This window comes from Mustela nigripes, chromosome 6, assembly GCF_022355385.1.
Source record: "Mustela nigripes isolate SB6536 chromosome 6, MUSNIG.SB6536, whole genome shotgun sequence".
Classification (NCBI taxonomy): domain Eukaryota; kingdom Metazoa; phylum Chordata; class Mammalia; order Carnivora; family Mustelidae; genus Mustela; species Mustela nigripes.
This window is the reverse complement of record NC_081562.1, coordinates 91,156,502-91,170,126: the sequence shown is the minus strand read 5'-3', so window position 1 is coordinate 91,170,126 and position 13,625 is coordinate 91,156,502. Positions and strand designations below refer to the sequence as shown.

The 13,625-nt window shown below is 36.3% G+C and overlaps 1 protein-coding gene across 1 annotated transcript; it reads right to left on the bottom strand.

Annotated features, from left to right (window-relative positions):
• Window positions 1-2,263: 2,263 nt before the first annotated feature.
• LOC132020376 (olfactory receptor 6C4-like) lies at window positions 2,264-3,202 on the bottom strand. Its single transcript, XM_059404535.1, has one exon. The coding sequence runs from the start codon at window positions 3,200-3,202 to the stop codon at window positions 2,264-2,266; it is 939 nt and encodes a 312-aa protein (XP_059260518.1).
• Between the last annotated feature and the right edge of the window lie 10,423 nt (window positions 3,203-13,625).

The window sequence follows — 13,625 nt, the reverse complement described above, 5'->3', positions numbered from 1 at the left end:
CAAACTGATGGCTACCAGAGAGGAGGTGAATGAAGGGATGGTTTAAATAGGTTGCAGGGATTAAGGGGTATACATGTACAAGCATCTGGTGTTGTTGGGAAGTGTAGAGTCATTATACTGTACACCTGAAACTAATATTACAGTGTATGTTAACTAACTGGAATTAAAATAAAAATGAAAAAGAAAACTTATAAAAAATGAAAAAAAAATTACACACATTTGATGTATACACCTTAATGAGTCTGTGCATTGACAGATATTTTGAAGCCAGTCATATTTATGGCCAATGGTCATAATATATTATCATTTTTAATATATTGCTTGATTAGGTTTGGTAAAATTTTATTCAGACTTTAACGTCTACATTTATGGAGGATATTGATGTGAAGTTTTTTGAAATGTATTTGTTTGGTTTTGGTATCGGGGTAAGGTGGGTCTCCAATGAGTTGGGAAGTACTTCTTTCTTTTCTAATTTTCTGGAAGAATTAATGGAAAATTGGTATGATTTATTCCTTAAGTGTCTGGTAGAAAATACCAGTGGAGACACCCAACTAGGTGTTTTCTTCGTGGGAAAGATTTTAATCATATTTTCTTTTTTTTCCATTTTATTTTATTTTATTTATTTTGAGTGTTAATCATATTTTCTATTTCTTTAGTATTTGGTTGTTGGGATCTTGAAAATATTCATTTTTTCTTTTTATTAAGTTTTAAATTTTAATTCCAGTGTGATTAACATATAGTGTTATATTAGTTTTATGTGTATGATGTACCGATTCAGCAATTCTGTACATTACTCAGTGCTTATCTTGGTAACTGTACTCTTTAATCCCCATCACCAATTTCACCCATCTCACCATCCACTTCCTCTGCCCTGAAAGATGGTAATGGAAGGAATAAAAAGGCTGAGGTAGGTAGAATGATGTAAGAACATCAGATCCACTAGAAGATTTGTTCTACAGGAGGGGCAATGGGATGCAACACCAGGGAGATAAGGAATGTGCTGCTGAGAAGGATATCAGCATCACCAGAAAATTCAGTAATGACACTCATTCATCAGGGATGATGGTAGGACAGATGGTTACAGGTCTGGGCTTGTTAATTTTCATGGGTATGATGGGACCCAAAGAAGTAGAGGCCAAGTGGCTCCACTTGACTGTCAGAAGCATTTATAAGGATTGGCAAAGTCAGTGGGGTAACCAAGGGACTTGAACTGCAGGAAGTTGTGGAGATAGTCAATAGATCATAGCATCCTAAGGCCTCCCTAAGTAGCATCTTTAACACCTCCAATCTTCTCAATTTCATTTATGAATGTACTCTCTAAAAGTCAGGCACACTTTGCCACACTCCAGCTTTTACAGATTTTGGTCATTGTTAACAAGGTCTAAGATATCACCTCACTTGATTTTTCCTTTATTTTTTATTTTTAAAAAGATTGTATTTATTTATTTGACACAGAGAGACATCACAAGTAGGCAGAGAGGCAGGCAGAGAGAGAGAGAGGGGAGAGCAGGCTTCCCGCTGAGCAGAGAGCCCAATGCGGGACTCAATCTCTGGACCCCGAAATCATGACCTGAGCTGAAGGCAGAGGCTTAACTCATTGAGTCACCCAGTGCCCCCTGATTTTTCCTTTAAATTTAGTCCAAAGATTCCTAAGTTAACAGTTTTCCTTCTGATTTCGGTTCTCAAATGAGAGTCAGAAATGTCCTTGTGAACAATCATGAGATTCCATACTGTCACCTAGAGTAGGAAATATTTTCTGTAGGAGATACTTGAAAGAGGTAATCTTTAAGAACTATAAGAGGGAGAAGCTTGAGAAAGCAAATTGGTGAAAACCTGAGAAAGATTATCTGGAGTAGAATTTGTTTTTGTGTTTGACCTCATAAATTACATTTTCTGACAAAATGTGCCTACAAGTTTTTGATAGTTATTGGTAAGATGAAGAGCTTCATGTGGAAAAATAGACTTATTCATTCAGCTGATCACCAAATTTATGATAAGCAAAATAATTTTTAATCATATAGTTATTTTTTGTATGTAGTTTAAATATATTTACCCCTAGTTTTCACCTTTATTAAAAGATATGTATCAGAAAAAATATCTTTGAATATCTTTCTCTTGCTTGCAAATTTGAAATAAAATTTTGATACATATGCACAATCCATTGATATGAGCAATTACTTTGAAAGAGATTTCAGAAACTCAATTTATCAGTTGGAGTAACTTCATGAATTTTATTCAGAATTTTCATTGATTTTTGAGGCCATTAAAATGAATTAAGATGCACTATTTTCCTGGTGACATCCTTGAAAGCTTGTTTTACTTGTTTGTTCCTTAGAGTGTAAATGAATGGGTTCAATAAAGGGGCAACTGAGGTATTGAGCACAGCTACTCCCTTATTGAAGGCAATTCCTTCTCTTGCTGAGGACTTTATATACATGAAGATGCAGCTGCCATAAGAGAGGGAGATGACAATCATGTGGGAAGAACAGGTGGAAAAGGCCTTTTTCCTTTGCTGAGCAGAAGATATCCTGAGGACGGTCCAGACGATGTTTGTATAGGAGAAAATCACCAGTACTAGGGTGACCATCAAGGTGACAACTGCTAAGATAAAGTCAAGCAGCTCCAGGAATCTTGTGTCTGAGCAAGATATTTCTAGGAGGGGTCCATAGTCACAATAGTAATGATTCAGCATGTTGGAGGCACAGAAATCCAGCTGACTGGTGAGGATGATTGGGGATATGATGATTAGAAATCCAGCCAACCAAGAGCAGAGAACCAGCTGGATGCAGACCTTGCTGCTCATGATGGTCAAGTAATGCAAGGGTTTGCAGATGGCCACATAGCGGTCATAGGACATGGCAGCCAGAAGGTAAAACTCCGTGGCTCCGAAGAAGATGGCAAAGAAATACTGAGTGAAACAGCCAGCAAAGCTGATGGTCTTGTTGCCAGTTGTGATGCTGAACAGCAGCCTGGGAGTGAAAGTGGTTGTGAAGGAAATTTCTAAGAAGGAGAAATTCCGGAGGAAGAAATACATGGGAGTCTGGAGGTGGGAGTCCAGTAGTGTAAGGGTGATGATTGTCAGGTTTCCAATGATGCTGAATATGTAGGTGAGGAGGAGAAATATAAAGATTATAGGTTTGATCTCTGGGATGTCTGTTAGTCCCAACAGAATGAATTCTGTCAGGAAGGTTTGGTTTTTCATTGCTACCCTTCGCTGCCTATAAAGGTACAAAGGAAAGAATTCAGTCATGAGAATGGAAGGAGGAGTTCAGGAACATTAGGAAGCTAAACCTTTTTTATTGAATTGGTTCAAATGTCCATTTTCTGTCATTGAGATTTTCTATTGGTCAGAGTGACTCTTCACAAGAATTATTTTTTAAATTTTCACAGAGGAGAATTTTCTCCATGGCTCCATTTTAGGCTCTTTCATAGCCTACCTTCTAAATCAGTGTCTAAGGTATCACTCTCTCCATTTTTTATTTTTTATTTTCAATTTGAACATTGAGTCTACCTTAGGTTTTCTATTATATCTGGTAATTTGGTAGTGATGTCTCATTTCCATCCCGTTCTTGGTCTCAGTGTGAGAAGAAAAGCTGTGTTATCTTCCAGTTGAGGAGCCTTTAGAAAGGAGTCAACATTACCATTATAACTGCAGTATCCAAGGATGCCCTCAAGTTTCCTTCAATATTTTCAATTTGTGGACCACTGTAAGTAGTATCATCAGTCTCTAAATCTTTGCTGCCAGTTTCTGCCTTCCTTCAAGTCTCAAGTTTCCTGTCCTAGACGGTTTTAGCAGCAGGACAGATGATATCTCTCCAAGAAGAGATCTGCTATCATTTTCTTTCAGATCCATGTTATGAGTAAGAATGTAATTTTACTCTGGCTGGACAAGTAGAACTGAAATAAAAAGTTGCAAAACTCATTTAGGAGTTTCTTTTTTAAAAATTATTATTATTATTTTTTTTAAATTTATTTTTTATTTTCAGCATAACAGTATTCATTATTTTTGCACCACACCCAGTGCTCCATGCAATCCGTGCCCTCTATACCCACCACCTGGTCCCCAACCTCCCAGCCCCCGCCCCTTCAAAACCCTCAGATTGTTTTTCAGAGTCCATAGTCTCTCATGGTTCACCTCCCCTTCCAATTTCCCTCAACTTCCTTCTCCTCTCTAACTCCCCATGTCCTCCATGCTATTTGCTATGCTCCACAAATAAGTGAAACCATATGATAATTGACTCTCTCTGCTTGACTTATTTCACTCAGCATAATCTCTTCCAGTCCCGGCCATGTTGCAACAAAAGTTGGGTATTCGTCCTTTCTGATGGAGGCATAATACTCCGTAGTGTATATGGACCACATCTTCCTTATCCATTCATCCATTGAAGGGCATCTTGGTTCTTTCCACAGTTTGGCAACCGTGGCCATTGCTGCTATAAACATTGGGGTACAGATGGCCCTTCTTTTTACTACCTCTGTATCTTTGGGGTAAATACCCAGGAGTGCAATGGCAGGGTCATAGGGAAATTCTGTTTTTAATTTCTTGAGGAATCTTCACACTGTTCTCCAAAGAGGCTGCACCAACTTGCATCCCCACTAACAGTGGAAGAGGGTTCCCTTTCTCCACATCCTCTCCAACACATGTTGTTTCCTGTCTTGTTAATTTTGGCCTTTCTAACTGGTGTAAGGTGATATCTCAATGTGGTTTTAATTTGAATCTCCCTGAGGGCTAGTGATGATGACATGTTTTCATGTGTCTGATAGCCATTTGTATGTCTTGATGGGAGAAGTGTCTGTTCATATATTCTTCCCATTTTTTGATATGTTTGCCTGTTTCGTGTGTCTTGAGTTTGAGGAGTTCATTATAGACCCTGGATATCAACCTTTTGTCTGTACTGTCATTTGCAAATATCTTCTCCCATTCCGTGGGTTGCCTCTTTGTTTTGTTGACTGTTTCCTTTGATGTGCAGAAGCTTTTGATTTTGATGAAGTCCCAGAAGTTTATTTTCGCTTTTGTTTCCTTTGCCTTTGGAGACATATCTTGAAAGAAGTTGCTGTGGCTGATATCAGAGAGATTACTGCCTATGTTCTCCTCTAGGATTCTGATGGATTCCTGTCTCACGTTGAAGTCTTTTATCCATTTTGAGTTTATCTTTGTGTACGGTGTAAGAGAATGGTCGAGTTTCATTCTTCTACATATAGCTGTCCAGTTTTCCCAGCACCATTTATTGAAGAGACTGTTCTTTTTCCACTGTATATTTTTTCCTGTTTTGTCGAAGATTAATTGACCATAGGGTCCATATCTGGGCTCTCTACTCTGTTCCACTGGTCTATGTGTCTGTTTTTATGCCAGTACCATGCTGTCTTGGTGATCACAGCTTTGTAATAAAGCTTGAAATCAAGTAACGTGATGCCCCCAGCTTTATTTTTGTTTTTCAACATTTCCTTAGCGATTCGGGGTCTCTTCTGATACCATTTAGGAGTTTCTAATGAAAAACTTGTTTGCTTAGGGCACTATGTATACCATACTTTGAGAAGCTGAGTAATTGTTTTTTGTTTATAGGTGAAGAACAGGGTTCTGAATCGTTACATAGCTACTATAATAAAATTTAAGGTGAATTTAAAATTTAAGCTGAAGAGTAAAATTTAAGCTAAGTTTTAAAAAACTTCTCTGTAGTTCTCAAACTCTCAAAGCCATTTTCAGCAGATAACACACTTACGGTTTTTTTTTATTAATTTGCAAAATTTCCTCTGGCATGAACCTCCACATCTACCTTTCTTTTCTCAAGACATTTCTGTCTCTGTACTCATCTTCTCATATCTTTGTTCCAGTAGTAGATGACTTTCTTTTGTCAGAGGTCAGTTTCTTTCTGACTCTTGTAATAACTGTCATTGGGGGCCCGAGTGGCTCAGTCTATTAAGTGTCTGACTCTTGACTTTGGCTCAGGTCATGATCTTAGGGTTGTGAGATTGTGCCCTGTCTTGGGCTCTCCACTGGGCATCGAACTTGCTTAAGATTTCTCTCTCTCCCTCTTGATCTACCCCCTCCCTAAAAATAGTAACTGTTATCTATTGCGGACTTAATAGGTGCCAAGCCTTGTCATTATTTTATTTGATTCCCATAACAACACTTTGGGATAGGAACATTACTATCTCCATTTTGCAGATGAGGAAACTGAGGTTTGGAGCAGTTCATAAGTTGTTCTGAATCCTACAGCTAGTGTATTGTGGAGCCAGAATTCTAATCCAGGGCTGCTTCATCCATAGTGCATGCTCAACTATGAGACTGTGTTGATTTTCCATCCTCATCCAGGCACAGAGTGATTATAACTATTATCTCATTCTTATTGTTGAGATAATGTGCTTTAATGATACTATGAAGATAATAGTGGTGATGATGGTGAAACCGAGGCTGGGAAAGTTTCAGTGATTTAGCCAAGCACACACAGCCAGCAAATTCTTCTATCCTAAAATACCCATGGACTAGGCTCACTTTTTAATTTTCTAACATATTTATTAAATAGTGATTGCATATTCTTTAAAAAATATCTGTATATTTATATTTTATCTCTACCTTGTCTTTGATTTTTTTCTTCTAATATTTTCTTAACTTCTTCCTTTAACCAATAGCTCTTTCTTCATTTTTCCTCCTTTCTCCAGACTCTCATGATGTGTCTCTTACTGTGGCTGTACTTTCTCTTAAACACATTTTTTAGAAGTTGTTTGCCGGCTTTAGTTTCTAAATGAGGAAAACAATCCTATTGTACACCTATCTTATTATGCCTCTCAAATCGGTATTCCTCGGCCTGAATTCTTATTTCACTTTCAGGTTCATATTTTTAACTCTCTATATTATATTTTGGGCATATTCCCAACAAATCAGACTTAATATTTAAAAATATATCTCAGCATCATTTTTTCACTGTGACAAAACCTATTTAAATTTCCAAACTTCTCAAGTTTTTTTTGGTTAAATGTCAAGAAGTTTACTTTTGAAAAACAAAAGTTATTCAATAAGTGTTGGTTCTCTTGCTCTTTCCCTGGTCTTAAGGAACTTACAGTCTATTTTTGGAAAGATGCCATATACACATAAAATAGACAATGGTTAATTCCTGAATAGACTATATCATTATGTTAATTCTTATTTTTAAAATATTATTTTATAAAAACTGACACTTTTGTCACTCCCAAGTTTTCTGTCAGAAGCTAGTTGAGCAAGTTCTGCTTATAGACCATCGATCTAAATTTAATTTCCTGTATATTTAGCCATATACATCCAAAAGGAAATTTTTAGTTTTTTCCAGCAAACTTTTAATCAGAAACTAGTCCATACATTGACCCTGAAAAAACATGTGGCTCAAGTTACTAAAGTCTTTCTCTGTTTCTGTGTCCAGCATGCTATAGAAATGAGAGTTTATCTCCTCCTCTGCTTCCAGCAGATGTCCTTGTGCATGTGTAGATAGAAAATCAGTAAACTGAATCCAGTTTTAAGCACTATTATCTGAGAAAGACAACCTGTACAGAAGGTAATTAGCATTTGTGAAATGCTTTGTGGAATTTTAAAAAATTGTAAAAAACATGGAACATAAAAGTTACCATCTTAATCATTTTTAAGTTCAGTAGTGTTGAATATATTGACTTTGGTGTGCAACAGTTTTATTTGTAAAACTGAAAACTATACCCATTATATGGCTCCCCTTTCCCCCTCCCCTCCTGCTCCTGGCAAGCACTATCTACATTCTGTTTTTGTGACTCTGAGTACTTTAGTTAAAGGTAGTAAAATCATACAGTATTTGTCTCTTTGTGACCGTTTTATTTTGCTTAGCATAATATTCTCAAGGTATTTTCTCCCTTTTCAAGGCTGAGTAACATTCCATTATATTTACATATCACATTTTGTTTACCCATTTGTGCATGTTTGGGTTCCTTCTGCCTTTTTTTTTTTTTAAGATTTTATTTATTTATTCGACAGACAGAGATTACAAGTAGACAGAGAGGCAGGCAGAGAGAGAAAGGGAGGGGGAAGCAGACTCACCGCCAAGCAGAGAGCCCAATGTGGGGCTTGATCCCAAGACCCTGAGATCATGACCTGAGTCGAAGGCAGAGGATTTAACCCACTGAGCCATCCAGGCGCCCCAAGTTCCTTGTGAATTATGCTGTCATAAACATGAGTGTGCAAATATATATTTAAGATCCTGTCCACTCCCCCAAAAAAGATCTTGCTTTCAGTTCTTTTGAATATATACCCAGCAGCCTATCTTGCTGGATCATATGATAGTTTTATTTTTAGTTTTTTGAGGAAACATTGTACTATTTTCCACAGTGACTGTACTGTGTATAGAACTTTTACATCAAAATGGATATCTGAATGTCTGTGACACAGCATAAATGCAGAGAGATGAGTGATTCTAAGATAAGATTTAACATAAATGATGCATTTTATTCAGGCATTGTTTTCTGTTTTACGTGTATATATTGTCTTTTCAAAAACAGAGTATAAATTCCTTAAGAGCAGGGGAAGGACAGAAGAACCTACACTTATTGAATGACTGCAGTGTTTGTTTATGCTAGGTTTATCAGGAATATATTATTCCTCTTTTTTTGGTATTCTTTTATTCTCCAGTAACAGTGGCAAAAACATACAGTATGATCAACATACATAGTAGTTAAATAAATGAAAAAAAAGATAGTGCTCCTTTTTCTTTTCCTCCTTAGTTTGTTCTCCATTTACCCTTTTTTTTTTGTAAAGATTTTATTTATTTATTTGACAGACAGATCACAAGTAGGCAGAGAAGCAGGCAGAGAGAGAGGAAGGGAAGCAGGCTCCCTGCTGAGCAGAGAGCCTGATGCGAGCTCGATCCCAGGACCCTGGGATCATAACCTGGGCGGAAGGCAGAGATTTAACCCACTGAGCCACCCAGGTGCCCCTCCATTTACGCTTTTATCTTTGGCAATTTGCCATATAAATTGTGTATTTATTTATTTATTTATTTGGTTCAGACTAATAGGAACTTTCCAGGGCCAGTTTAAGATAATGTCACTTGAATACATAAATTAACTTTACTATTTCCCTTCTCTCTTCCACTGATGAATAGTCAGTAAGTCATGATTATTACCTGGTTCTGCTGGGATTCTGAGCTGAGACCCAGCCTCCATCAACAAGATTGTATTTTGAGATTTTCTTTGTTCGTAGTTGGTGCTCTTCCATCAGCAAATAATAAAAATCTGTATTTCCTCTATTTGTAATTTGTAATTGAATTTTGAAATGACTTAATGTGTGTAAAGTTTGTTTGGGCACAGAATTCCCTCATGCTTAGTTTTCAGGATACTGCGGTATCTGTCATTGACAGAAAGGGAAACTACAGACATCAAATGATTTCACGAGGGCTTTCAGGAACTGCTTTACATTCTTACCACAGTGACTCTTAGGGAGAAGTGTTCAATGTGCACTTGGACTCACCTTTCCTATTTCTCTAAACCTTCTGGACAGGCTGAGTCACTTTTCTTGGGATACAAGTATAGCTCCAGCACAGAAACAGGAAAAGGGCTATTATTACTTGATTAGAATATTCTTTTTCAGAAAGGTCAGTGATTTTCCCAAGAAAAGCCTTAAATGTCTAGAGTCCTGTGGGTGTCTTAATGTCATTCTGATCTAAGTTTCCTGAAATAAAGAAATCTTAAGCCCCTGGGATCCCAAACCCTGTACAGCTGGGCTGTTTGCCTATCTGGAACACCAGATAGAACTCTGGAACAACCAGAGTTGTCTTTGCTGTTGTACAATCTTGAGGATGTGTAAAATGAGGTCATGTCATCTAGTGATGTGAATATCCAGGCTCTTGCACTTACTGGCCATTAAATTTTGGTCTTTGATGAATAACTTTGTTATCATAAAAAACATCACATTTATATTCCACATAAATTCTATAATAAATCTGCTTCATTAACTTTACAAATCATTGTAGCATTGTTTGTAGTTATAAAAAGTTGGAAACAATTTATATTTCCACTAGTAGGGAAAGAACAAAATAATTTTTGCACATCTAAACTACAAAATGCAACAAACCAATAAAAATGAACAGAAGGAGCGCCTGGGTGGCTCAGTGAGTTAAAGCCTTTGCCTTCGGCTCAGGTCATGATCCCAGGGTCCTGGGATCAAATCGGGCTCCCTGCTCAGCAGTGAGCCTGCTTCCCCCTCTCACTCTCTGCCTGCCTCTCTGCCTACTTGTGATCTCTGTCTGTCAAGTAAATAAATAAAATCTAAAAAAAAATGAACAGGAAACACTGTGTATTAACTAACTGAAATTTATTTATTAATTATTATTTTTAAACTAATGAATTTAAATAAAAACTTAAAAAAAATGGAAAATATTTATGTGAACTCACTTGGAAAGATATATTTTACATATATATATATATCTCACACTGATAAACTATAGTGTATTTTATGATCCCACTAGGTAAAAAAAGACACATATTTTAAAATCTATATATCTTATATAAAACTATATTTTTATGTGCCTAGACACATAGATCTGGGACAATAAATTGTGAATTTATGAAGTTAGATGGAAAAGTGAGGGACTATGGGGAGTTATCTTCTTTTACTTTGTACTTGTCTAGATTGTATAAACCCTAAAAGTAACTTTCTTAAACTGAGGTATAGTTGACATACAATGTTGTATAAATTTTATATACAACATAGTGAACTGACAATTCCATATATTACCCAGTGTTCACCACAATAATTGTAGTTAACTGTCTGTGAGCATACAGCATTATGTCAACATTATTAGTTGTATTTCATACGCTATACCTTTCAACCCTGTGACTTATTTACTTTATAACTGGAAGTTTGTATCTTTTAATCCCCTTCACCTATTTCATGCATCCTACCACTCCTCCCTTCTGGCATCCACCAGTTTGTTCTCTATTTCTGAGTCTGTTTCTGTTTGTTTTCACATATAAGTGACATCATGAGCTATTTGTCTTTGTCTCTCTGATCTATTTTACTATTTTACCTACAACTGTAGGTAAGAACTATCAACAAAATGAAAAGGCAATCTACTGAATGGGAAACATTACTTTTTAATTAAAAAAACTGATTACATGATTTCATGCTCCATAAGCATGAACAGGTAACATAGATACAACTATAAACTGAGAATATACTTACCCTTAACTTTCAGGGCAAGTTCCGCAGGATATTACCCATACATGTCCATGGGATGAATCACAGTTAGAAGTCTGATATGGATGAATGGTGGCATAAAACTGAACTTGTTTGTTTTCTCACCACTACTTATTGACCTAATTATTCACAAAATTTCCCAAACTTACGAAAATTTAGTTGGAGAGATTGTACTCATACTGCTCTAATCAGCTTAGTTGTCATTTGCCATTTCTTTATTCCCCCAAAATTTAAAATGCCCCCTGGCCTCACACCTTTGAGATATGATTTATTTAAATTAAGAATACTTAAGTAGTAATATTCAAAAATATCATTCTTCAAAGTCTTATTTCCCCTCTCCTAACTTGTATGAGGCTGAGTATGTGCTGCTTTTGGTTTTATAACAGACTGAAGTGTATTTTAAATGTTCTATTCAGAAGAGACCTCAGCATAATCAGTTGAGGAAAGGAATCAAAGATCCCAGGAGGCCAACATTCAGAGCATATTAATGAACCCTATTTTGTTGAGAACTCTGGAATTAAACTTTTAATAAGGGGTTGGGGAAAACATCCAAAGGGACTGAGGAAGTAAACAGGAGACTATCAGTGTAGTACAAAAGCGTTGTGGAAACTTCAGTAATGATAATGATTAATAACAGGAAATAGAAAACAACTTCAAAAAACATTTTTTGGGGGAGCAGCTTACTACATGCTAGGTATAATGGTAAAGATATTTTATTATATTTAAATATAACTAGACAATATACTTTAATTATTAGCTTGATATTCAGAACACCGTATGTCCCCTAAGGGCAAGATAGTAATAGCACTTGGGGCATCTCCCTTCTGTGCTGTAGTGATCTTCACATTGGTCAAGTAACATGAGATAGGGAGGAGAGATTAGCATTTTCCCCATTAGCTCCTTTTCTTTCCCATCACTCTTTTTATCCTGACAACTATACTCCTATAGAAGATTGGAGACCCTGTGGTCTTCCTCCATTTCCTAAATCTTGCAAATCCCTCCTCCACTTCCTGACTAACACTTGTGCTCAAACTTTTTCAAATCCACACACTATAGATCTCTAAATATTTTATTTTATTTCATCTCATTTAATTTCAGTGCAGTTAACATATAGTGTTATATTAGTTTTAGGTGTATATTACAGTGATTCAAGTCCATATATTACTTAGTGCTCATCAAGGTAAGTGTATTCTTAATCTCCATCACCTATTTCACCCATCCCCTTACCTACCTCCCCTCTGGCAACCATCAGTTTGTTCTCTATAGTTAAAAGTCTGTTTCTTGGTTTCTTTCTCTTTTCACCTTTGTTTACTTGTTTTGTTTCTTAAATTCCACATATGAGTAAAATATTTTTATATCTATCTACCTATCATCTATCTATCAACTATCATCTATCTATTGTATCTATTTATCTATTATGGATAATATCTATTATCTATCTATATCCATATCCCAGATCTTTATCCATTCATCTATCGATGGATACTTGGGCTGCTTCCATTATTTGGCTATTGTAAATAATGCTGCTTATAAACAGAGGAATGTATCCATTTGAATTAGAATTTTTGTATTTTTGGGGGTAAATACCCAATAGTATGATTATTGGATAATAGGGTAGTTCTACTTTAAACTTTGAGGAAACTCCACACTGTTTTCCAGAGTGGTTGTACCAGTTTTCATTCCTGCCAACAATATAAGAGAGTTCCTTTTTCTTTACATCTTCACAAACAGTTGTTATTTCTTATGTTGATGATTTTAGCTATTCTTCACAGATGTGAGATGATACCTTATTGTAGTTTTTTAAAATTAACATATAATGTATTATTTGTTTCAGGGGTATGGCTCTGTGATTCATCAGTCTTACACAATTCACAGCACTCACCATAGCCCATACACTCCCCACTGTCCATCACCCAGTTACCCCATCCACTTCCCTCCCCTCTAGCAACCCTCCGTTTGTTTCCTGAGATTAAGAGTCTCTTAGATACCTCACTGTAGTTTTGATTTGCATTTCCTTAACTATGAGTGCCGTTGAGCATCTTTTCATGTGCCTGTTGGCTATCTGGATGTCTTCTTTGGAGAAATGTCTGTTCATGCCTTTTGCCCACTTTTTAATTGGATTATTTTTGGGGTGATTAATTTTTAAACTCTTTATTTTGGATACTAACCCTTTCTTGGATTTGTCATTTGTGAATATCTTCTCCCATTCCATAAGTTGCCTTTTAGTTTTGTTGATCGTTTTCTTCATTGTGCAGATGCTTCTTACTTTAATGTGGTCCCAATAATTTATTTTTACTTTTGTGTTCCTTGTCTCAGGAGACATATTTAGAAAAATGTTGCTATGGCCAATATCAAAGAAATAACTGCCTGTCCTCTCTTCTAGGAGTTTAGTGATTTCCTGTCTCACATTTAGGCCTTTAATCTATTTTGAATTTAT